Below are 26,439 nucleotides of genomic sequence, written 5' to 3' on the forward strand. Positions count from 1 at the left end.
GTTCAATTTTGTGTACCCTCTCTTCAAATTTTCACTGTGCTGTGTTGACAAATTACAGCATTCAGAATTTACTGTTTTGATTGGTGTTTGGGTTCTAAGCTTCCTAAATCTTGTTGGGAAATCCTTAGGGCAGCATAGTTGGGTTTTTTATAAAATTGATTTCTCTTTCTTTGACACTTTCTTGTGATGTTTCTTATTAGTTCTTCTTTCCAATTATTATATTATTATCATCAAGACAAATGCCAAACAATGAAGATCACAAACACAATAGAGAACACAAGATGTAGGCACTCAGCCAGAGCAATACCCCTCTCCTAGGGGAAAACCCAAAAGTTGTTCTTCTCTTCTTTAGAAACAAATCAAATGGGACAACCTTGACCCTTTGACCAAGACATAGACAACCTCCAATCCACCAAGTCAGCCTCCCATGTAGACAGGTCGAACTTCAAGAGTCAACATAGGTCATCCTTCCAAAATCTGAGTCAAATAGGGTCTCGGCACTCTCTGCAATTCCTGAACTTCGGCCTGCAACAGATCAGTCCTGTGATAACCCAATCTCACACGTGTGACAGGAAAATTTGGAATTTCAGCTTCCTTTGCTTGTCTAGTGTCACTCACTCCTTCGCTTTGGTTTTCCCTCCTTTTCATGGCTTCTTCTCTCCTCTTTTCTGCTCTTCAAACCTCAGATTGAATTGCTTGATGATGCTTGTTACCGCTCAAACTAGCAAGGGACCTAAAGGGGATCCCTAAAGGGGCAAATGCTAGACCAAGGGCAACAAATGGAGATTTAGCCCACTATCATCTCAGCTAAGGCTCCCTACTATTTACGGACTTTCACCGATGGGAGGAGACCTAGGGTATATGGAGTCACGAATGAAGGATAAATCAATAAGTGGATATAAAATGACCCAAATAATCCCTTTCTAGAAGAGGTCCAAGAATGAAGCTTGCTTGCTTCCTAAGCAAGGTACAAAATCTTCTAGGAGAAAGGTGTGGGGATTCGAGGGCTAGGAAAAACTTGTGAATGAATTTTCCAATCCCTAAAATCTTTATTGAAGTTGGTATCCTAGGTGGTTCTTGAAGAACTATCTTTTCAAAGGAGCGGGACCACACGGACCAGGTGGGCCCAACCTAGGTCAAGAGTCATGGATTTAGCAACCAATGATGTTCTTAACCCAGATAAGGAGGGGGAAAGGATCAAAGAAAGATTTTCACTTAAAGGTGTAGATTTCATCCTATGAGGCACTAGCCTTGGGGAAACTATGACAAAGTTTGGTTTCAGAGCTAGAGCTTGGCTTTTCTCACAACTTCACTGTCAGAATGGCTTCAAAATTTGAGGAGGCCTTGAGGAGACACCAATGCAGAAGATGTTAGGAGATCAAACTTTTTGGAGGGCTATTTTGTCTGGAAAATGATGCCCTAGGTGACCCAACTTGGCTAGACTTAGGAAAAGGTGAAAAAGAATTGATTTTGGGTAACCACCTCTTGGTAGATCAATGCCTTAGTCTTGGGAGTGTTAGTTTTTGGTAGCATCAGAAGTGCTCTAGCCTTGAAAATTGGTGGAGCGGCCAAGGCACATGAGTTCTAAAGAACCCAGAAACAATTTGGTGAAATTCCACCCAAACTGTATTTTATTAAAATAATTAATATTTTTAATGGAGTTCCTAAGTCTAAACTTATGGAAATTAAAATATTAATGGGTATTAATCAAAATATGGGTGAGAATAATCTAGAAGGCGGATCAAGTCATGTTTTAATCTTAACTGTTGATTAGAGACTTAATCTTGGCCGTTGAAGACTCAACAGGAAAAGTATAAAATGGAGGCTTGGGGTTCATTTGGAAACACACACAAAGAGATTGAGGAAATCAATTTTCTGAGGTGAGAAGTTCTTAGGAGGAAAATCGATTGGGGAGATCTTGCCGCTGAGGGGTAGAGAGAATCTGAGAGAAGGAATTTCTGGAAAATGCAGAACAAAGAGGCGGAGAGAGCTTGCAGAGAGGCAGTGCAATAGTCGGGAGCTGTTGGGAACTACCGGGAACTGCCGGAATAGTTAGGAGAGCTGACACAAAGGGCAGAGAAGGTGACGCAAGGCTGATGGAGAGCCAATGCAGAAATAACTGGGGTTAGCCAGTCTTGTGTCGGATCAATCGAAATTCTGCTGGGTGAAGTGAGGTAAAACTCACTTAGATTTTCCGCGGATTGCTAGATGAGCATCCTAGATTTGTATTCAGATATTTCTCCTGCATAATAATAAGCCCTTAGAGCTGCTGCATCGGTTTTCCCGCATTGGGTTTTTCCGGGGACTATTGTGTCCAAAAATAAGTGTGTCCTATGTATTTTTTTCTTTGCTCTGTTTTCTGTTTCATGAGATCAAATATTTAATTAGTGTAGGTTGCAGAAGTAATTTTCTATAGTATTCAAAAGAATAACTTGATGAATGTAATTTAAAAATCAAGTAGGTGAAGTAGATTCAGATTTGTTGCAGTAGGGCTTCCTTCGAGTTTAGGAATTTTCACATGGTATCAGAGCATTGATTTTGAAACAGGAAGAGCGGATCCAATGTTGAGCAGTGAGGCCGAAAGATGCACTTGGCAGCAATTCGAATCCCCTTAAGGGGATTGCGTAGTCCTTGCCGGGAAGTAGATTCGAGGAAATCATTCTCTGAGTGAGACGACATAGAGGTACGATTTCCAAATCGCGAGTTTGCAGAGGCAAAGGGAGTGATGCAGAGCCTCAGCGCAGTGCTTGAAGGGCATAGTTTCTACCGGGGCAGAAATCCGCTGGAAAAGAACGAAGACACGTAGAAGGGGAATTTTCTCCATAGAGAACTTTCCGCCAGAAAGTTCAAATTTCTCACTTGCTGAGCAGTTGAGCAGTGCTAAGAAGTGACTAGAAGAGTCAGTTCGACAGTTGGGTGAGATGGCATCGCATGGGCTCAGAGATCAGGACATGTTGGAAGGTGCTTTCAACTTTTGTCATATGGAAGACCAGAATCTTAGCTGTTATGGAGGAATATGATCTTGAAGCCTACGTCAATAATGTTGTAGCTGTTCCTGCTGACAATGATCAAAAGAAGAAGTACAAGGCCGAGCAGGGGAAGGCAAAGAGGCTCATTCTCGATGGAGTTCGAGATCATGTGGTGTCACACTTGCAAGGCAAGGATACCGCCTGAGAGATGTGGGAAGCCTTGTTGTCTTTGTATGAAGGCTCTTCCGAACAACGAAAGATGTATTTGGAGCAGAAGTTGCAGTGGACTTTGATGCAAAAAGGAGAAGGGGTGATCCTCTATCTTCAGCGTCTTCAGGACACTAGAGAGAAGCTTGCTGCAGTGGGGTCCACTCCTCAACCAACCACGATGATGTGGATAGCCATGAATGGAGTCTCGGATGAATGGCCAGTTTTCGTCCAAAGCACATTGGGCAGAGAAAAACTACCTTCACGGGAGGAGATGTGGGCGGCTCTTCAATAAGAGGAGTTAAGGAGAGACCTAGTGATGGTCAACCTTAGTGGCAACAGTGGGAGTGGGACAAAGACAAAGGAGGAGGAGGAGAACATAGCTCTAGCATCGAAGGGACGACAGAAGTCGAAGGGAAAGGACATTTCGAGGGTGAAATGTTTCAGTTGTGGCGAGATGGGCCACTATGCATCCCAGTGTCCTTTGAAGAAAGAGGAAAAGGATGAGAAACATGATCCTAAGGCTGGTTCAACAAAGATTGACGATGGTGAGTATGCCATGAGTGCCCACGCATCTCTAGGAGGGAGATGGGGCAATATTGAGCTGTAGTTGGGAGGACTACATGTGGGTAGGATCCTTGAGGAGTACACCTCTTGGATCAATTCCTTGCTACGGGAGCCCAAAATTCAGTAGTAGAGAGATGGACTTAGTGTCAGATGATGCAGTGGAGTGTTTGGAGGATAGATGCAGTGGCTTGGGACCAGAGACTGATCAACGCAAAGCAAGGTTGGCATCAGTGTAGTTGGCACAATGCAGGAGTCAGCAACAGTCAGATTCCAACATTCATTTTATTATGTTGAACACAGTTAAGTTCAACTAATTTTGGATGTTTTTCAGTGGCTTCTCTCAGCAATTGATTTGCAGTACAGATGCTGTGTTAGCAATGGCAGTGCTAGCAACATAGCAGATGCAACATTTGAGAGGGAGATTAGTATAGATGCAGTAGTGGCAGTGTCATGGGCAGCAGTACAGTAGCAATAGTAGCACAGTGTTGGTGGCAGCAGCAGTGCAGAAAGGAGGTGCTTCAGAAATAGAGCATCATGCAGGTGGACATTGTTGCTAGAGCACTTTCTTCGCTAAGAGGGAGTGTTAGTTTTTGGTAGCATCAGAAGTGCTCTAGCCTTGAAAATTGGTGGAGAGGCTAAGGCACATGAGTTCTAAAGAACCCAGAACAGTTTGGTGAAATTCCACCCGGATTGTATTTTATTAAAGTAATTAATATTTTTAATGGAGTTCCTAAGTCTAAACTTAGGGAAATTAAAATATTAATGGGTATTAATCAAAATATGGGTAAGAATGATTTAGAAGGCGGATCAAGTCATGTTTTAATCTTAACAGTTGATTAGAGACTTAATCTTGGCCTTTGAAGAGTCAACAGGAAAAGTATAAATTGGAGTCTTGGGGTTCATTTGGAAACACACACAGAGAGATTGAGGAAATCGATTTTCTAAGGTGAGAGGTTTTTAGGAGGAAAATCGATTGGGGATATTTTGTAGCCGAGGGGCAGAGAGAATCTGAGAGAAGGAATTTCGGAAAATATAGAACAGAGAGGTGGAGAGCGCTGACGCAGAGGCAACGCAGTAGCCGGGAGAGTTGACGCAAAAAAGCTGACTGTCACGCAGAATCCAGAACTGCCGGAACTATCGGAACTGCTGGGAACTGTCGGAATTGCAGGAACTGTCGGGAATCGCCAGAACTGCGAAAATTCTGTGGGTGAAGTGAAGTAAAACTCACTCAGATTTCCGCCAGTATTTTCTCTGTAAAGGATTGCTAGACGAACATCCTAGATTTGTATTCAGATATTTCTCCTGCATAATAATAAACCCTCAGAGCTACTGCACCGATTTTCTCGGATTTGGTTTTTCCGGGGACTATTGTGTCAAAAAATAAGTGTGTCCTATGTATATTGTTCTTTTCTCTGTTTTTTGTTTCATGAGATCAAATATTTAATTTGTAGGCTGCAGAAGTAATTTACTTAAGTATTCAGAAGAATAACTTGATGAATGTAGATTAAAAATCAAGTAGGTGAAGTAGATTCATATTTGTTGTAGTAAGGGTTCCTTCGAGTCTAGGAATTTTCACAGGGAGAATGGAGTCTATGATAAATATGAATGAGGACTTCGTTTCTTAGTCAAGGAGGCCTTAAGACTACCTCACTAGTCTTGTAGGGCAAAGGGAAGCAACCTTACAACTTTTATACTTCGACTTGCAAAAGGTGATGGCTTATCAAGATGAATTTGTTGATATAATTATCCATAGGAAATTTCGTTCAAATTACATTGCCCATACATTGAGAGATGCTATATAGAGACAAAATTCCACAATTTAAGTAGTAAATGCATGCAGCAATTAGCCCTAAAAATAATGAAAATCCCAATCCAATGTATATGACAAAGTAAAACAAGAATAATATTAAAAGCATGTAATATCCAACCATCCACAATTTGGCAATAGAGAAGCTCCAAGACAAGATAAACCAAATCCAAACATCAAATTCATACTTAAAGCTCCAATTCATCCTCCAAGAAAAAGTGCGAAATTCTCAAGAGAGAGACGATCCAATCCAAAGTGATGATGAGCAAATGAACTCATCTCACTTGTATTTATACACTAAGAAGGAGTTCGAATTAGTCTCCTTGGCCTACATAAGCCCCAAAACTAAAATAATTTGCTAATAATCTAGCTTTTGATGACAAGCCCACCAAACTAGCTCACAAATGAAAAAGTAAGCCTCTTAAGAGGTCAGATGATGAATAATACATGTCGTAGGTCCCTCCAAGAGGCTTGATGAGGTCCATAGGTGCCATAATGAACAATAGGACCCTTAAAAGTGATGGAAAAGGGGTTGGCCCTTTGTTCTTCAAACCAATTTTGTAGGAAACATCCCCCCCGGGATCTAACCCCTGAAACGCGGTCCGTACCGATGCATCCAGGAAGCGCTTCCCGAAACGCGTTTCGGAATTTTCGAAGCGCGTTTCGTACGACGGAAGCACAGCGCTTCAGAGGCCAACTGATACGGTTCCCATACGATTCCCATACGATTCCGTACACGCTTCGGAAAAGTGTGCTGCGCGGCCTAAAAAAATCAGTTTTTTTTTTTTTTTTTTTTGGTGAGTTTGCTTGTTGGGGGTGGGTCCACCTTGGGTTAGGGTTAAGGAATGAAGGGAATAAAGTCCCCATTCATCCCTCATGGTAATGTTAAATTCTTAAAGTAAAAGTGACATTCTCCTTTATTTTTCATTTTCACCCTTTACTTAAATTTTTAACATTACCATGAAATGATTTAGGATGTTTGAGAGTGGTTTCAGCCTCATTGGACTTCATATGGAGAAAATACAATTTCATATCCTATTCAAAATTCAGCAGACTTAACAGTTTTCAGGAATTCAAGATCAATGGGATTGTGGCATTTCATTAGATTACATCAAGTATGAAGGTATGCGATTAGCATTTAATCAAGAGAACCAAGCCCTATATGTGCCCTAGTGTTGGTGGTGTTAATTGTTGAACTCCTTTGTCATGCCCTTAGCAAAAAATTACCTTTCAATCAAGTCAAAATCATCTATCAAGCATGTTAAGCTTTTTCTACCATATTTTAAGTCTTGGATTGGGTAGTTTGATCAAAATTGGGCAATGTTGACGAATATCCCTAGACAATCGAGGTAGAGGCAAAGGCTAGACAAGAGGAGAAGAATCTAGATTCTAGATGGTTGATGCATTTAAATGGTTGATACTCGACTAATTAATCATTAATGTATAATGGATGCTATATCTATCTTGATTTATGCAAAAATATGTATGTTTTCATGTCTTCTACAACTAATTTGGTATTTGGGATGTTTGTTTTGAGTATAAATGCAAATATATATATATATATAGCAGACGCTTCTGCAGATGCTTCGCTTCCTAGATTTTTGGAAAATGAGGCTTCTGCAGTCCCGCTTCCAAAAAATGTCCCCGTTTCGTCCCTACTTCGTGCAACATTGCTCCAAACAATAAACTTGTGGTGCTCCCAGTGGATGTGGGGGCACAATAATAGCCTCATGGGTCTCCAAAATGAGTCGAGTATGCCTATAGATCATCTGCAAGGGCTCTGATGATGGTTTAGGTGATGCCACATCATCCTACAAGTCTTGGGTCAGCTGCCAAGTATATGGTACATCTGTGCGGTTGGCTGGGCAAAGGTGAGCCAAGTGCATCTTTCTCGTCCAATAGGTGAATATCGAGCACTCTGAACATCCTCGAGGATCCATGGAGTACTGTCTACTGCTGTGGAGGCCCATGCTTTCAACACACACTCTACATGTGCCAATGTAGCTCTCTAGAGGATTAGGACCTGTATACGGAGACCAAACCCAAGATGGAGACCATCTGCAATCCTGCATAAGATGGAATGCATCCCCTAGCCTTCCAATACAACAAGTCATTAGAGAAATCGAGTAAATGAGCTTATCAACCATGGACCACAGTTGGGGACTTCATAATGGCCTTCCCTTTCAAAGTGGGCTTCGAGATGTGCCAGTGTCTCCTAAACTCCAAATGGGGTTAATCAAGTATACTATTAGGTGGTTTCTACTTCTAAAGCAGATAATATGTTCAAGGTACATCCTTCAAAAGGTGGTGGCATGTGATAGATAGGTGAATGAAGTAGGGGATGAGAAGGGGCATCCCTGGGCCACATACTGGGGTACAAGGGTAGCTAATTAAAGGGAAGCCCACACTTGGGTTTATAATGTATAGGAGGGAGCAATCATGTTACATGAGGTGCCCCGACTGTTATTTTTCCACCCTTCTTTATATGCCTTTTACCTTTTTATGATTTTCTTTTATTAACTGCTCAGAGCTCAAGGGGTAAGAGCATGATGCATAAGATATAGCAGTGAATACCCCCTTTTAAGTTAGGGTGGTTCATTGCCCACTAGGGGTTGGGACAATCATGGATTCCCATATGATGAAGGAGGCTCATAGAACCTGTAGGAACTAGAGTGATGGCCATGATGATGGGGTAGAGCTCATGTATTGGCTTTTTTCCACACACTAAATGTGTTTGTCCCAACCATCTTTTGCATTTTGTGGTACATTTTTCTGTTGAATGTGGCCAAATATGCTTTTATCTTTCTTTTTAGCTGCATCAACCTTCGGGGCATCATTCCAAGCCTGATCCAAGGTGTGGGCAAGGGGAAGGGGTGAGCAAACCGTATGTGGACCCAGTGGAGGAATGTGGACCCAGGTGGGAGAAATGATGAATGGGGTAATAATGAGCGGAAAGGGTGTAATATATACAGATAAGGAAGCAGGACCATGCAACCAAAATCAGGGTTTCCTGTGAAATACCATCCTTAAAGCCAAATGGTCAGTAAAAGAGATCCCGCGGGACTAGAATTCAAGGTTAATATCCAAAAGTTGTCTAGGGGACAAGAGCACAGACCTAGCCCATTCTTTCCGCCAAATCCCCTCATTAATCCATGCCCAAAAGTGTTCATGATAACCAAACTACAATATTCAATTACCAAATGACAAAGCATACCTTTAGGTTCGGGAGGCCCACCTTCAAACATATGATCATGACAGATGGGCGAGGGGCCACATGGATGGCTTAGGTGGCGGAGAAATTGCATAGTGAGCTAGCTGGTGGCTGCCGAATGATGATCATCTTGGATATTTTTTTTTCTCATAGGGATATCACCTACAAAATGGTGGGTAACATCTAGCTCCAACTGGGACGTGATCTCTCGAGGAAGTGGACGAAGCTACTCGAACATGAAGTCACGAGAACTCCAACAATCTCTTGGTTACCGTACACTTGTCACCTGCACATATAATAGATGAAAAACACGGGGAAACATGCATTCACGACATCTCATGGTTGCACATGCTAAATGTTAGGCCATAAAACCAACGGAAAATAAAATATGCAAATAGGCGTCTATCTACCATGAGAAATATCATATGACGTTAATTCTAATGAAAAAATAATCATGCAATGCATCCTATTCTACCATGCATATGATATAATGTCAAATCTCAAGGAAAAAGGTGATATGACTTAATTTGACCGGCTCAGGCCAAAGTTCATCGTTAAGTTTGGTAATGTAGTAATAATCCTCCCTAACCTTTCCATGAATCCTGACAAGTATGGGATCTCTATCAACCAAGACTAAATGCCCAACCTTATATTGTTTCTTAGGCTTCCACTTTTTACTCATTTTAGAGATTGGCCAGTTGAGGATACTGTAATATTCCTAATTAGCTATGGCTAATTGGAATATTCGATTTTGTTCAAATTTTGCCTTCTATAGTTATTTGTAAATAAAAAGTGAGGAAGGGGGACATAACTCAATTTAGAATAAAAAGTCACTTCCTAGGTAGCACAACATTGTGACTTAAAGAGGAGCCAAGGGGGCCAAAGGGGGACGCAGAAATGGAGCCCACGTAGACACATGGAGAGATTGCGTAGGAAGGAAGAACATGTGGCAAGAGGAGAAGCACGCAGGAGGAGGTGAGCCTAGTGATTGTGAGAGGCAGAGGCTAAATAGAGAGGAGCCCCCTCATTTTGGATCATTCAGTTATGTGCATTTTGAGTTAATCGTTTCGACTTCTGAGCACGCTGGCTGTTTAGCTAGTCTGCAGCGCTGTTTTGTGCATTGAGTGTCTCCGTTCGAAGATCTCACCCTTAGCCCCGGGGGACTTCGAGTGCCTGCTTGGGCAAGGTATTTCCTTTGGCATTTTAGTAATAGTTTTATTAGTATTCCAGCAGTAGTTTCAGCAGCGTTTGGAGACCTGCGCAGCACTGGGAGAGGGACGCAGTTCTTTCTGGCAGCAGTGTTGGATTGGGGTTTTTGCAGGAGGATTTATGTTGGGTGATTGAGCAGGGGATCAACCCTTGCATCTTGGAGGATTTTGGCAGAGTTTCAGGCAGAGTTCTTGAGGGGTTTCTTCAGTGGCAGCGCAGAGCATTGAGGGACTGCGCAGATCCCCCAAGGGGGCGATTTTCGAGGGTCGGCCATTCCAGGAAATCTTTCTGGGTTTTTCTGGGTTTCTTGAGTAGAGCCCGAATCCAGAGTTTCAACTTTTTCCGAGGAGGGGAGCAGCCCCAAATCATCATATGTTTACTAGTAGTAGCAGCAGCACAGCAGCGACATCCACGTAGAGAGGCCATTTTTGTCATTCTGAGAGTATTTCCTCACTTGCCTTGTGCAAGTCGAGGTGCCATCTTTCTAATCACCTCTTGTACTCATTTTATTACTCAGTATAATAAAATGGCTTCGCATTTGTCGCTGCATTTCTTGTGTATCTGCTCATATTTCCGGTTTACATTATTATATGCTATTCCACTATTATTTTATCACTTTTGGGTTATTATATCATTTGCACATATTTGGCTGGAGTTTTTGCTGGGGTTTGAGGAATATTTTGGGTTAAGAATATTACAGTGGTATCAAAGCATAGATCTGGCTCAGCCTGTGGAGCTAGCCATCTATGGCACCAGGGGAAAAACCCTACATTTGTTACAAAGGTAGGAGGTACAGAGACACTGGATGTAGGTTGGAGAATATCTACGGGGAGGGAGACTGTGTTCCTGTGGTGGACGCAGAACAGGTGGAGCCTGTGTTAGACTCAGAACAGAGAGAGCCAGTAGTAGACGTAGAACAGATGGCCGATGAGGACGGGAAGAGATTTGCAGATATGCTCCTCAAATCAGTGCAGGATCTGTCGAGGCAGATTGAGGTGATGGGGCAGAGATTCACGGCAGTAGAGGCCAGACAGCGTGAGAGCCCACGAGTTTTTCAGATTGGTGAGGGATCAGGTGCATCCCATCAGTTGCCAGAGCAGCGTGATATTGCGCAGTAGGTGGCCTCACATGCCCCTACATGCTCTACCATGCCCACTTTTTTAGGAGCAGACATGGGGGCCGTAGCCTAGTAGGAGGCAGAGCCCAGACATATGGGCGATTATTTTGTAGAGTACCTGTTAAGTTATGGTATGTTCTATGTTTATAACAGTTTACTTCTTTTTCTTATTATATTCCACCGATTAACAATCACATGTACATAAAGTAAAGTGCAGATAGAACATTAAACGATCGACATAAAACAAGCCAAGACAAGAGACATAAGATGTGGCGGCTAGCCAGGGACAAACCCCACAATGTGTGGGGAAACCCTTTGATCAAATCTTCTTTTATCTTCAATAATTCAGCAGAGAGAAATAGTACAATAAATCTGATTCATATCAGCAGTAGCAAACCCTAGATTAGTAGCATCAGCATTAGCGGTTTCATTATCAAACTAGGGCAGACCATATCTCACAAACCGACAGTCGGATTGACTTCATTCCACCACCAAAAGTTTCGGCTTCCAGAGGAGGTTCAGATGAACCTACAGCGCAGTTCAGATGAGGAGATCTTCTAGGCCATGCAAGTCAATCTTTACTTCTGCTGTTGCAGCTTCAGTTTCAGCGGTTTCCGGCTTCAAACTAGGACAGTAGATATCTTGCAAACCGTTCGTCGGATTGACTTCATTCCACCACCAAAAATTGCGGCTTTCAAAGGAGGTTCAGATGAACCTACATCGCAGTTCCAAAGAGGAGATCTTCTAGGCCACGCAAGTCAATCTTTACTTCTGCAGTTGCAGCTTCAGTTTCAGCAGTTTCTGGCTTCAAACTAGGGCAGTCGATATCTTGCAAACCGTTCGTCGGATTGACTTCATTCCACCACCAAAAGTTGCGGCTTTCAAAGGAGGTTTAGATGAACCTACAGCGCAGTTCCAAAGAGGAGATCTTCAAGGCCACGCAAGTCAATCTTTACTTCTGCAGTTGCAGCTTCAAATTCAACAGCTTCCGGCTTCTCATGTGTGAGAGAGAGAGACCCATTTCAGCGCAGTAGAGAAGAGACTCATATCTGCGCAGTAGAGAGAGAGAGATGTGATGAGATGAGTGAGTCTAAATGAGGAAAAGTCCTCTTATATTTATACACAACGTTGGTGGGTGAATAGATGTGACTGTTGGGCTTCTGAGCCTACATGAGTTGTAGGTCGGCTTGATAATAATTCCATAATCAAAATAAATTCATATCTCCATGAATACTTATCGGAATTGGATGATCTTTAGATCAATCCTACACCTCTCGACGAGAGGAATCTAATAAAAATATTATTAGCCATGAATAAGATGACCCACATGAAGTTTTGCCCTGGTTGCCAATTTTAACAGTACCAGGCCTATGGGCAGGAGTTCAAGGAAGCCCTCTCACTCAGAGATTTTGTTCAGCTCCAGTGGGATAGCAAACCCCGTGACCATCACAGAGGGTACCGACATTACCATGATGGCGACACCCACCGTGCAGTGAGTAGATTCCACTTGCCTACGTTTGATGGCTCATCTAACAGTTCGGCAAAGTGTTGGGTGGAGAAGCTGGACATTTATTAATAGCTTAACCAGATGTCGGAGGCAGAGGCCATTAAGGAGGCAACATTGCATTTGGATGGCGAGGCCCAGGATTGGTGGTTTCATGGGATGGTTACACTGGGGCACTCCACAGTGACGACATATGCCGAGTTTACTAGGAGACTGATGGAGCGATTTGATCAGAAGGATCCATAGCAGCATTTCGTTGAGCTGACGAGGCTCAAACAGACAGGGTGCCCAGAGGCCTACATTGCAAATTTCTTGAGGGTCTCCGTAATGGTGCCAAACCTATCCATGGCACGGAGGGTCTATATGTATGTTGAGGGGTTAGCAGAGCCACTTCGAGGTCTAGTCCGATCCACTAGACCAGCCACACTCTAGGCGCTATCAGCAGGACCCGGGACTTACAGGATGTCTTACCCAGGACTCGGATACCCCAAAGACAGAGTTTCCAGTCTAAGGGGAAGGACGTGAGGATTCCACCTCCAAAGGGGAATCCAAGACGAGTACAACTTGATGATGATGCCAGGGGGGAGCTGAAAAAGAAGCGGTTGTGCTTCACCTGTCAGGAGCCATGGGCACCAGGGCATAGATGCGCTGCTGGCAAAGCACATTTTATTGAGGTTTTCTCCGAGAGCAGTGGAGAAGGGGATGACGAGAAGTATGTGGAGGCAGGAGATAGCCATACCATACGGGGACCTTTGCCACCTCCACCACCAGCAGCAAGTGGTGCATCTTTTGCACCCAGTAGAGGGGCCCTTGCAGCGTTGCGAGGAGCTCCTAAGTATCTGACGCTACGTGTACGGGGGACAGTATGTGGCCAGCGCGTATCAGTTTTGGTTGACAGTGGGGCAACCCACAACTTCATTGATGCACAGATGGTTGAGCGGAGAGGTATTCAGACAGAGAGCTTCGATGGGTTTTTAGTATTGGTGCCAGGAGATCAGACCATGACGTATGCCCGTTAGGTCCCAGAGCTTTCAGTGACGATGGGCACCTACACATTGACTGACCACTTTTTCATGGTCGATATCCTGGACACCAACATGACACTGGGTGTTCAATGGCTTATTACTCTAGGGAAGGTCACGACGGATTGGAAGACCTTAGAGATGGAGTGGGATGATGAGAAGATAGGGAGGCATGAGAAGATACGGGGACAACACACATATCTGCCTCAGACTATGTCGGCTCATCAGATGGAGGCAGTCTTCCGGAAGGGAGACATAGAGTGGGCAGTGGAGCTGCGTGCATCAGAGGCAGGGTCTACAAGGCAGACGCTACATCCAGAGATCCAATCCATCCTTGATCGGTATGCCATAGTGTTTGGAGAGATTCCACCAGGACAACCACCAGATTGGGGGTTTGAGCACACTATCGAGCTTGAGCAGGGCATCTAGGCAGTGATCACTACCCCCTATAGGCACCCCAAGGCCTAACGGGACGAGATTGAGCGGGCTATCCAGGAGTTGCTGGCTCTTGGGCATATCTGATCGAGCACGAGTCCTTTTGCTTCTTCTGTGGTGTTGGTGAAGAAGAAGGACGGTATATTAAGGATGTGCATTTACAGGGCCTTGAACAAGAAGACCCTGAAGAACAGGTACCCCATACCCAGGATCGATGAGTTGATGGACGAGTTGAGAGGGGCACGTTTCTTCTCAAAGATTGATTTGAGATCTGGGTATCATCAGATTCGCGCGAGGGAGCAAGACATTCCCAAGACCGCCTTCAGGTGCCACTATAGGCACTTTGAGTTCTTGGTGATGCCTTTTGGGCTAACCAACGCCCCAGCTACATTTCAGTCCTGTATGAATCACATCTTCCGTAGTCACTTGAGGAAGTTTGTGTTAGTATTCTTCGATGACATTCTCATTTACAGCAGAACTTGGGAGGAGCATCTCCAGCACATTGAGACAGTATTGCGTATCTTACAGGAGCAGCAGTTCTATGCCAAACTCCCCAAGTGTGAGTTTGGGTTGACGGAGATGTTGTATCTGGCACACACCATAGGGGTGGACGAAGTGAGGGTCCACGAGGAGAAGATCAGGGCCATCAGAGAATGGTCGGAGCCAAGAAATGTGGCGGAACTTCGAGGATTCATTGGCATTTGTTCTTACCATCGGAAGTTCGTCAAAGGTTTCTCGCAGCTCACTGCACCCCTAACAGATTTGACAAGGAAGGGGGCATTTAGTTGGTCAGATACAGCACAGCGAGCCTTTGACAAGGTCAAGGAGGTTATGAGCAGCTGCCCAATGCTTGCGTTGCCAGATTTTACGCAACCTTTTGTTTTGGAGTGTGATGCGTCAGGAGAGGGGATCGGCGCAGTATTTGATGCAGGGAGGTCACCCTATAGCCTTCGAGAGCCGAAAACTCCTTCTGCACAAGAGGTTTTATTCTATATACGACATGGAGATGTTGGCCATCATGCATGCATTGGCTAAGTACCGGCAATATCTGGTGGGTAACAGGTTCAGGGTGAGGCCTGATCACAACAGCCTCAAGTTCTTTTTGGAGCAGAAGCAGCTACAGGAGAGGTAGCAGAAGTGGATCAACAAGATCCAAGCATATGACTTTGACATTGAGTATGTCAAGGTTAAGAATAATGTGGTAGTAGATGCCCTTTCACGTAGACCTGGTACGTTGTCTCTTATGAGCTTGGATACAGACTGGAGGGCTCGACTCTTAGTACAGTAGTCCAATGACAGGTTTGCATGTGAGATTCTGGACGGACAGGTGGCAGTTAACAGGTACAGGGTGATCGATGAGATCATCTATTACAGGGATCGAATCTTCTTGACTAAGGGGTCTCAGCTCAAGAAGAAGATACTCCGGGCATCACATGACTCACCATTGGCAGGCCATCAGGGGTTTACCAAAACCTATAGGGCCATCAGAGAGAGGTTCTCATGGAAGGGCCTCAAGGAGGACGTACTCCAGCATGGCAGGGAGTCCGATGTTTCCCAGAGGAACAAGGGGAGATGAGCCATCCCGCGAGATTATTGCAGCCTCTTCCCATTGTGGAGGGGAAATGGGAGAGTATTTCGATGGACTTCATCACAGGGTTGCCCATGGTACAGGGCAAGGATTGTATCTTTGTCGTTGTTGATCGACTGACAAAGTACGCACATTTCTTTTCCATATTCGCACATTATACAGTAGCACAGGTGGCCAAGCTGTTCTTCAGAGAGATCTTCAGGCTACATGGTCTTCCTAAGACCATCGTCAGTGATAGGGACAACTGTTTCATGGGCGGGTTTTGGCAGGAGCTTTTCCAGTTGGTGGGGACGGAGTTGACACCGAGCACCAGCTATCACCCACAGACGGATGGGCAGATAGAGATAGTTAACAAGTGGCTAGAGGGCTACTTGCGTAACTATGTCAGTGGGCAATAGCGAGCATGGTTGAGGTGGCTACATCTAGGGGAGTATTGCTACAATACTACACATCACATGTCCATTGGTATGTCACCATTCTATGCCTTATATGGGTATCATCTTTTATCTTTTGCTGACGTGATGTTTGTTGATAACAAGGCTTCTAGAGCCAAGATTTGGATCCAAGAGAGTCAAGATATTCTCTGAGCTCTCAAGGATAACATGGCTATAGCACAGAATCAACAGAAGCTGTATGTCGACAGGGGTCATGTGGAGAGACAGTTCGAGGTAGGGGACATGGTCTACCTACGACTACAGCCATACCGACAATCGTCACTAAAGCAGAAGGGGTTTGAGAAGCTCAAGCCCCACTTTTATGGGGTACAGGGTGATACACAGGGTTTGACGGGTTGCATAGGAGCTGGAGCTGCCCTAAGGCAGCAAGATTCATAACGTTTTTCATGTATCATGCCTGAAAAAGGCATTGGGGCAGCAAGTGATAGTGACAGATGAGCTACCACCCATGGATGATGAGGGGCATTTGGTATTGCAGCCGGAGGCTATCATTGATACTAGGGAGAGGCAGCTATGGAGCAGGACAGTCCGGGAATTCTTGGTGAGGTGGAAGAATTTGCCGGATGAGGATGCGACTTGGGAGAGTGAGAGGATCTTGCAGCATCCATCACTTCAGTTGCTTGAGGACAAGCAACATTCTGCCGGGGGAGACTGTAATATTCCTAATTAGCTATGGCTAATTGGAATATTCGTTTTTGTTCAAATTTTTCCTTCTATAGTTATTTGCAAATTTTTCCTCGAAATGCCTCTTCGTCCTGTGCCGATTTGCGTATACCTTTTGCTGCTTTTGAGCTGTCACTAAGTTATCCTTGAGAGCCTTGAGGATGTCATGGCTCTCCTGGACCCAGTCCTTGGCCTTTGGGGCCAGACTGTCTCCAAAAACAATGCCAACAAAAGATAATGCATCATATACATATAAAGCACAGAAAGGAGTCATACCAATGGACATGTGGTGGGTGGTGTTGTAGCAGTACTCGCCTAGATGCAACCATCGAGTCCAAGCCCTCTGCTGACTAGTCACATAGTTCCTCAAGCACCCCTCCAGCCACTGATTAACCCTCTCGGTCTGGCCATCTGTCTGAGGATGATAGCTGGTGCTAGGAGTGAGCTCAGTCCCGACCAATCTGAAAAGTTCCTGCCAGAAGTCTCCCACGACTCTGTTGTCCCTGTCACTCACAATATTCTAGGGAGTCCATGCAATCTCCCGAAAGAACAGTTTTGTGACCTGTGCAGTCGTGTATTTGGTGGGGATGGCGAAAAAGTGGGCATATTTGGTCAATCTGTCGACCACTATGTAGATGTTGTCCTTCCCCTGCACTGTGGGGAGCCCTGTTATGAAATCCATAGGGATACTTTCCCATTTCCCTTCGGGGATGGGAAGTGGCTGTAGTAATCTTGTGGGGTGGATCATTTCCCCCTTGTTCCTCTGACATGCCTCACACTCTCGTACGTGCTGCAACACGTCCCCCTTGAGGCCCTTCCACATGAATCTCTCCCTGATTGCCATATAAGTTTTGCGGAACCCCTGGTGCCTGGATAATGGTGAATCATGTGCTGCTTGGAGCATCGTCTCTCTCAACTGCGAGTTGGGTACTAAGAAAATGTGCCCCTTGTAATAGATGACCTAATCCATCACTCAGTAACGATCATCTGCATGGGTACCCTCCATTACCTCGCATGCCCTCCCATCCTTGGAGTACTCCACCAATAACTGAGCCTTCCAATCATGGCAGATGCTCATGAGGGATAACCCAACTGGTCTTTAAGATAGAGCATCGGCCACCACATTGTGCTTCCCCTGCACATACTCTATATCGAAGTCATAGGCCTGCACCTTGCTAACTCATCTCTACTACTTGTCATTGAGGCCCTGCTGCCCGATGAAGTGACGAAGAATGTTGTGATCAATCTTCAATCGAAACCTTTTGCCCACCAAGTATTGAAGGAATTTGGCCAATGCATGCATGATGGCCAGCATCTCTTTGTCATATATGGAATATGATAGCTCATGTGGTAGGAGCTTCCGACTCTCGAAAGCAATGGGATGCCCCTCTTGTGACAATACTGCTCCAACTCCTACCTCGGATGCATCACACTCCACGGTGAATGGCTGGGAAAAATCTGAAAGTGCCAAGACCGGGCAACTGCTCATCACCTCCTTGAGGCGGTCGAAGGCAACTTGTGCTCCATCAATCCATGTGAAAGCCCCTCTCTTGGTCAAGTTGGTCGGGGGTGTTGCCAGCTGTGAGAACCCCTTATAGGTGCAAATGCCTAAGAATCCTCTTGGCGCAGTCACATCTCGGGGTACTGGGCAGTCCCGGATGGCCCGAATCTTCTCCTCATGGACCTTCACCCCATCAACACCAATGATATGCCCTAGGTAGAGCATCTCTGTCAAACCAAACTCGCACTTGGAGAGCTTGGCATAAAACTGCTGCTCCTCCAGAATGTGTAGTACCTCCTCCAAGTGTTGGAGGTGCTCCTCCCATGTCCGGCTGTATAAATCAGAATGCCATCGAAGAAAACTAGCATGGACCTCCTCAACTGTCCCTAGAAAACATGGTTCATGAATGACTGGAAAGTGGCTGGAGCGTGGGTCAGCGCAAATGGCATGACCAGGAACTCAAAGTGCCCATAGTGGCACCGAAAAGTTGTCTTAGGGATATCCTGATCCCTCACCCTAATCTGGTGGTACCCTGAACGCAAATCGATCTTAGAGAAGTACTTGGCTCCTCTAAGCTCATCCATCAGCTCATCTATGTGGGGAATGGGTCTTTTGGTTGAGGGCCTGGTAGTCAATGCACATCCGAAGGGTTCCATCCTTCTTCTTCACCAGTATCACTGAAGAAGCGAAGGGACTGGAACTTGGTTTGATATGGCCCAATGCTAGCAACTCCTAGATGGCCTTCTCAATCTTGTCCCTATAGCCTTTGGGATGCCTATAAGGGGTGGTGATCACCGCTTGCACGCCCGGCTCCAACTCAATAGTGTGCTCAAATCTCTTGTATGGTGGCTGCCTTGGTGGAATGTCCCCAAACACCACTGCGTATCTGTCCAGCAAAGCCTGTATGTCTGGTGGTGGTGGCTAAGCCTGTCTCCCAGCCTCTGAAATCCTCAGCTCAATTGCCCATGCAATGTCCCCATGTCGCAGATCTGCCTCCATCCTGTGGGCCGAAACTGTTTGAGGTGGATAAGACTGCATGCCTCTCAAAACTACCAGTTTTCCATCCGGCCCAATGAACTCCATCTCTGGCTTCCTCCAATTTGTCGTGACTTTCCTAAGGGAATACAACCACGACACCCATCACCATGTTGGTGTCTGGCACATCGACCACAAAGAAATGGTCCGTCATCGAGTAGTTCCCCATAACTACTGTCAAGGAAGGCACATATCTAGTGCATTGTATGGTACGGTCACCTGGTACTAGGACTGAAAAGCCCTCGAACTCAGCCGTGGTGAGGCCCCTCCTCTGAACCAACTAGGCATCTATGAAATTGTGGGTAGCCCCACTGTCAACTAGGACTAACACCTTTCGCCCTTGTACAGTGCCTTTGATCCTTAGTGTAAAAAATTTGGGAATCTCGCATAAGGAAGCAAGGACTCCCCTAGCTGGGGCAAGGGATGCCCCACCCTGTGGAGGTGGTGGTGTTGGCCCTCTATTTGCCAGACTCTCACCATCTCCCACACCACAATCCTGCTCCACCTCGTCCTCTTGGTCACTGTCAGAAAAAACCTCAATATAGTGTGCTCTACCGGTAGTGCACCGATGGCCTGGTGCCTAGGGCTCCTTGCATGTGAAGCACAACTTCCTCCTCCTGAGGTCCTTTCGTGTCTCATCATCTAATTGCCCCCTACCTTGTGTGGTCCTCTGAGGTGGAGGTCTAGTTTCATGCCCCTTTTGTGGAAAATGGGTCCGTGCGGGGAAAGGGGCTCTAGTCTTGGGGATGTCCCCCTGTAGATCTCTGGGCACAAGACTACTTCCTGCAACGTGGAGGGTCTGCGTGACTTCACTGGTCCACACAGGGGCTCAAGCAAGCCCTCAATGAAGGTATACACCCTCCTAGCCTCGGATAGATACGAAACCATCACTGATACTTGCAGAAACTCTGAGATGTACTACTTCGGGTTGCCTGTTTGGCGCAGTTGGATCAGCGCTCTAAAATGGGCCTCTGGATATCTCTAGTCAAAATGATCCACCACCCTCTTGGTGAATTCCTCATAAGAAGCCACATTGGCATGCCCTAGGGTGGTCAAGCCATGAAACCACTAGTCATGGGCTTCCCCCTCCATGTGCGACGTGGCCATCTTGATGGCTTCCTGTTCTGTCATCTGGTTGAGTTGGAAGTAGGTGATGATCTTCTCAACCCAAGCCCTAGCCGTGCACTTGGCAGTGCCATCGAAAGTAGGGAAGTACATCCTCCCTATGGTCCTCTGCAGCTCTTTGTTTTGGGTTCCCTGTCATCGATAACCCTTGCTCTTCTCACTCTACTTGAGCTTGCAGAAATATCTGAAAGAGAGGGCTTCCTTAAAGTCTGCATCCATAGACTGCCACTCTCTGAAATAGTCTCCCATCTGAATGGGGTCTTCACCCTTTGCAGGTTCAATTTGTGCCATTGGTACAAAAGAAGGTAGTGCAGCACGAGTTGGCCCACTGGCTGATGGGTGTTGCGCTGCTGGTGAGGGATGTTTGAATGGCTGAAAGGCCCCAGAAGTTTCCCGAAACAAAATCCCTCTAAGAGTGGTCCTCTCTCTGTTCTGCGACTTGATCTCCTCCAGCGTATCTTTTTGACCCTTGCCTAAGTCATTCAGGGCCCTCAGAGGTTGTCGAAAGCCATCTCTTTCGTGCTCTTGAGTTCGACCATGTCCTCCTCTTCTACCACTGCTTTCCCTCTGTCCTCCATGTCTGGAGTAATCTCCAGCTCTCTCTCTTTGCTCTGGTACCTCTGCCTTTGGTAGGTGATGTTCTGCTGGTCCCCTTCTCTCATAGGAGACAATCCCCACAACTGAGCCAAGAACTAGGCTCTGATACCAGTGTAAATATCCTAAATAGGAATACAAGTGATATTAAGCAAATAATTTGTGCAACAAATTATAAAAACGAAATACGCATTAAACACCGATGGAAAAGCTGCAAATAAGGAACTGATAAGCCATTTTATTACTTTTCTGAAGGCAAAATACACTGGATAATAAGATGGTGCACCTAGGCTTGTCTCAATGGACAAGCATGACCAAACCTAGGTGAGAAAATGGCTGAATTGAAGGCTGTCCAACTGCTGCACCAATCTGCACTGCACTGCCTAGAAAACTGCCTTTCTGCTGCAGTTCGAATGGCTAGAATTTGCACTTGTAATTCCCAGAAAATTATGTCCTTTTAATCCTGGACTCCTTGGCCTAAACCCAGAAAAACCCACGAAGGATTTTGGCTGGTTCAGACTTCAGAAATTTGACCCCCTTGGAGTCCAACTTCAGCTGCAACTGCAAAACTCGGCCTGCTGGAAACTACCTGTAAATCCTCTCGGAAGTGTTCACAAAATGCTGAGCTGACCTCTACTATCAAATCCCTGACTTCCTGGATGGGCTTTCAGCGTATGGCACCTGCTCCCAAGCTCCACAAAAACTGCTGGAATGGTCTCTGCGCTATCCCCAAGCCCAGCAATTCGAATTGCTGGAATGCTGGCTCAAAAACTCACCAAGAGTGCTGGCCTATTGCGGCTTTCTCAATCCACTAACTCTGCCGACAAACACTTGTTCTCTGATGGCTCCAGACTCCCTCTACGTAATTCCCCGCTGCCTAGAAATACACACTCCTTGCTTTGCGCTGAATTCGTGGCTAAACAGCCGGTTGACTCAGCTAAACGGCAGAGCGAACAATCAAGTAATTTGTTTTCAAGATGTAAGAATGAATTCCTAAATGAGAGCTGCTCCCCCCTTATGACTCCTTGGGACTCTCTTGTCTCATGTGGATCCCTCCATCCACGTATTCGACTTCCCTCCAAGCCATTCGAATGGCCCAATTCGACTTCTCATGTGGGTGGCCCCCACATTCCATTAGCAACCAAATAAAGTTGAATTGCCTCCTAAGTCCTTCAATTGAAAATGATGGGTTCTTTTCCTTAGCCAAAATTGTGCAAAATTGTGTAGCAGCACCCTGTTACAAATGTATTTGAGAAGGGACATGACAGATATTTTGGAGCTCCTGGTGAAGGGGAAGTTTGAGATGCTGAGGGAGACATTGGGCTTGATGGTGAACAACTTTTTTGCAAGGTATTATAATTTTTCTTGTTGCTTGTTGGCTGTGTTTCCAGCAGTATTTTACACCTCTACTGGTTCTGTGAACAAAACGAGGGTGCGGTAGCAGTAGCAAGAGCCTCTAAGGCCCAGTAGATATAGACAGGAGTTGAGGCTGTTTTCAGCCTTAGACAATTTCTATTTTCTAGACTTGCTTTTCTGTTTTTTAGAAAAAATGCTTTTGCATAGGTAACTGTTTTCCAGAGTATGATAGTTTTGTTTTTTCCTGTGTTTTTCTATTCTAGGTGGAGGGAGTCTATCTCTATGAGGTTGCACATGGTTTTTTGTGCTAATTACTCCAGGAGTTGGGTTCTCCTGTCCAAGTAGCCTTCTCCAGCTATTTTGGGTGCACTATCTGAGGCTAAATTTAGGGTTTCTAAGTTTGTAAAACCCATGAGTTCGTCATCTATGAAAAAAGGCAGAGTGCGTGATTGTATTCATACAGTTTTTTGTTACAGATCTAGTGATTAACAGTTAGGGTTTTTGAGCTATTGTATTTCTTCAGTCAATAGTATAAAGATGTAGGCTTGTGAGATCAGATTTGTGTACTTTCTGTTAATATTTTCAGGGTGATATGTTTGTAGTTTACAACATTCAGGATTTACTGTTTTGATTGGTGTTTAGGTTTTGAAATTTCTTAGTTCTTAGGGTTTAAATTCTGAATGCAGAATCTGCTTACCATGATCCAAAATTTAACATGTTGTATGTCTTGGAAATAATATTTTTTTCAGATTATGATTAAACTAAGGTGCTTATCATAATCTAAAATTTAACATGTTGTATGTCTTGGAAATAATATTTCTTGCAGATTACGATTAAACAGCCAATTGGGAAAATGCGATATCCTGGAGTACAATCTGGACTTTATGTTGCTTCTCCCATGGGTCATCCTGCTTCTTCTTTTAGTCCATATTTTTGGCTGCTTATATTTCTATTAGCATTATCAAATTCATTGTTATAATTTTGCAATATTGAAAGGTTCCATGATAGACCATTGAGATCAGATCTTGAATTTTTTAATGAAGAGAACAATTGGCATGGCAAATATGCTGGGTGCTGATCATTGTCAACACAATGTTTATCACTTTTGGATTTCTGTTCGTGGTGCTCACTATTTTATGAAGTTTTGGATAATTAGTTCCAAATATAAAGTTATAGGTCTTTATTATTTCTTTTGGAGGGCATTTTATCTTATATCATGTTTCTTATTTTGCAGGAAAACCAGCTGAGAGCAGAATAACAGTTTTGAGTCGAGACAAAAATAGGAACTGCACCTTAGTTGAGGTGTGTTTTGAATGAGTTTCATATGATTGTAGGTCATTCTGTGGAATAAGAGTTGCAAATATGTATTCCTTATATGAGATCGAATCTTTGTTGATAATTTAGACCGAGGACTGTCGAATGGGTATTATTATTTCATGCAACAGGCTACATTAAAATGCACACCGTAAAAATCTTGGTCATAGTCTATTTTGTTTTAAGGTTGCATGTTGCATGATTCTTACTGTGCTTGTTGTAAATATTCAAAGTTTGTTTAAGCCATATTCTAGGCTATGAGGAAAAACACACATTACATTTGCTTCACAATAGTAGCGTAATTGTTGTTTTCTCAATTTTGCTTTGCTAAGTTGCAGGTTCTTCCAATTATGTTCATTTTTCTATCCTTCTTCCAATGGTCTATTTGTGAGGAAAATGATACTGTTTGACAACGTATTGTTTATGGGACATTTTGATCCCCTCTATTCCCTTTATCTCTTTTAGTGTTCCAGGTTTCTCAACCTTTGGATTTCTTTTACCGTTGTGTTAGTATTCACTTTGAGTTTTGTCTTTTGGTAGTTTTCTTTGCCAAACAAACTTATTATTCATTTCAATCATTTCATTTTTTCCAAAGTTGACATTGATGTAGGCATAAGTTATGAAGGCCATAGTGATGGTTTCAACAATAAACTAGGTTGCTTGTTGATGCATAGTAGTGTTGAAATTCAATTGGAGGATTGAATTTCTAGTCATGATAATAACTTGTGAAGATGTTTTAGTGTTCTTCTTAGTTTTTCTTTAATGTTTATTAAGAAATTACCATTCAAACACAAGAAAATAGAGATCAAAGTGCACAAGAGACAAGAGACACCAGAGATTTGGCCAGAAGCCAAGGAAAAATCCACAAGGGGAAAACCCATCAATCCTTTCCTTGTAAATTTTTCGTCAACAAGAGAAATCCAAGTCAACCTAACCAATGATCCAAGTGCCAAGTCAACCCTCCCAGCTCTGCCATGTTTAATCCATAAGATAGTCCACCAATCAGCCATATGTCAGTCCTTAAATGCCTCTGAAACTTGCATCATCATGTAGCTCTGAAACTCGCATCATCACAGTAGAATGTGCTTCTGAAACTTGCATTAATATGTACTTATGAAACTCGCATTATCACAGTAGAATGCGCCTTTGAAACTTGCATCAATATGTACTTCTGAAACTCGCATTATCATAGTAGAACGTGCATCTGAAACTTGCATTTACACAGAGAATCATACCACAGGAACTCACATGATCATAGAGGAATATGTCACAGAAAATTGGCATCACCGAGAGCCTTAGATATTCGTGTGTTACAAACAATAGGAGCCTCAAAACCTTTGTATATGTATGCTCAGATTTAATGCTTCGGATTTGAATTGTCTTCTACAGATGATATCCAAACTAGCTTGGCAAAAGGTGGAGGATAGGTGCCAATATATAGTTGTTCCTGCATCTGAAAGGACACATCTTTTGGGCAGGTCGACTTGTCTTCTAGAGGACCAACTTGGCAGATTGGAGGAAAAATGACGCTTTTTCAAAAATTCAAATTTGCTTCTTTTACAAGGGTCATGAAGAACATGCCCTTTTACATTTTTCTTTTGACCAAAATACAACATGAATTGCATGCTAGAAAATATTAATTTTTTCTTCTTTTTTTTACATAAAATACATAATGATATAATGACAATTATGAAGACTGAACCTAGTTACAACTTCAACACTCCCTTTTAACTAGGGAGGTATTCATAATGACCCATCGAGATATTCTGAAGTTGAAGACTTCTATAAGTAAGGATCCTGATTGATAAGCATCAGTGATGATAACATCATCATAACCAACATTGTCAAATGCTAAGGCCTTGACATGTAAGCTCTATCTCTCCACTAGATCAGAGCACAATGCTGGGAGGCATTCAATAGGACACCACCACCTCTCAAGGCACATACCCCACTTAGGTTCACTAAGGTATATCCTCACAGGACCATTTCCTCCTAATCCCAAGGAAATGTTCGTCCACCAGACCATTCTTTAACCAAGTCCATGTACTTGACTTACGATTGTTAGCCCTGGTCACAGTACACGATCTCAAGAATGTTCGTCCTTGATGCTTATCCAATCCACCATTCTGCCTATCCTTGTTCATGTACTAGAATTACAGCCCTTAGTCTTGGCCATTTTACATGACACATGGAGAACACAGTGTCCATCCTCACTCTCTCTCAAATAGGGAGGAGATATCCACAAGCCTAAACTTGTCTCAAAATTTAAAAATACTCATCCTTTCCCTTAGGAAGGAACTTCATCAATGCATTGACTACCTAGTCGTCAGTGGAGATATACTGTAGCTTCATGGCTCCATTCTGCATCAAGTCACGAATCATGATGTTCTTCAACCTTCTATGTAAACTTGGTTCTTGACAATCTTCATATTGCTCCGATCATTACAAAATATCATTGTCGAGTCCAGCATGCCATCAAACAGTCGATCAAACAAATATTTTTATGGAGCCAAACTACTTCAATGCCATATCTTCTACCTCTGCAATGCAACAAAGTCCTTCTTCATGCTCTTTCACAAAACCATACCAGATCCAACTATCTATAGTATCTCAATTCATTATTAACACTGCCAAGCCAAATGATGTATCCTCAAGTCCGAGGTTGTAGTGTAAGATCCTTTATGTCAACTTCTGCTTCTAGTTCCCTTTGAAGTCAATATTTCTTCCTTTGACTCGCGAGTCCTTCTTTTCTGAAGTATG

General features: G+C 44.0%; 1 protein-coding gene across 2 annotated transcripts in view; it reads left to right on the forward strand.

Annotated features, from left to right (window-relative positions):
• LOC149229075 (Pseudouridine synthase family protein) overlaps positions 1-26,439 on the forward strand; it is a 380,432-nt gene that overhangs the window by 142,729 nt on the left and 211,264 nt on the right. For both annotated transcript variants that reach the window (XM_089378450.1, XM_089378449.1), the window contains exons 9-10: positions 23,192-23,267; positions 23,600-23,667. In XM_089378450.1, coding sequence (XP_089234576.1) covers positions 23,192-23,267; positions 23,600-23,667 — 144 coding nt within the window. The remainder of the gene's footprint in view (positions 1-23,191; positions 23,268-23,599; positions 23,668-26,439) is intronic.

This window comes from Pinus tabuliformis, chromosome J, assembly GCF_031772625.1.
Source record: "Pinus tabuliformis cultivar Carrire ecotype Pingquan chromosome J, CPIR1, whole genome shotgun sequence".
In the NCBI taxonomy this organism is placed as follows: domain Eukaryota; kingdom Viridiplantae; phylum Streptophyta; class Pinopsida; order Pinales; family Pinaceae; genus Pinus; species Pinus tabuliformis.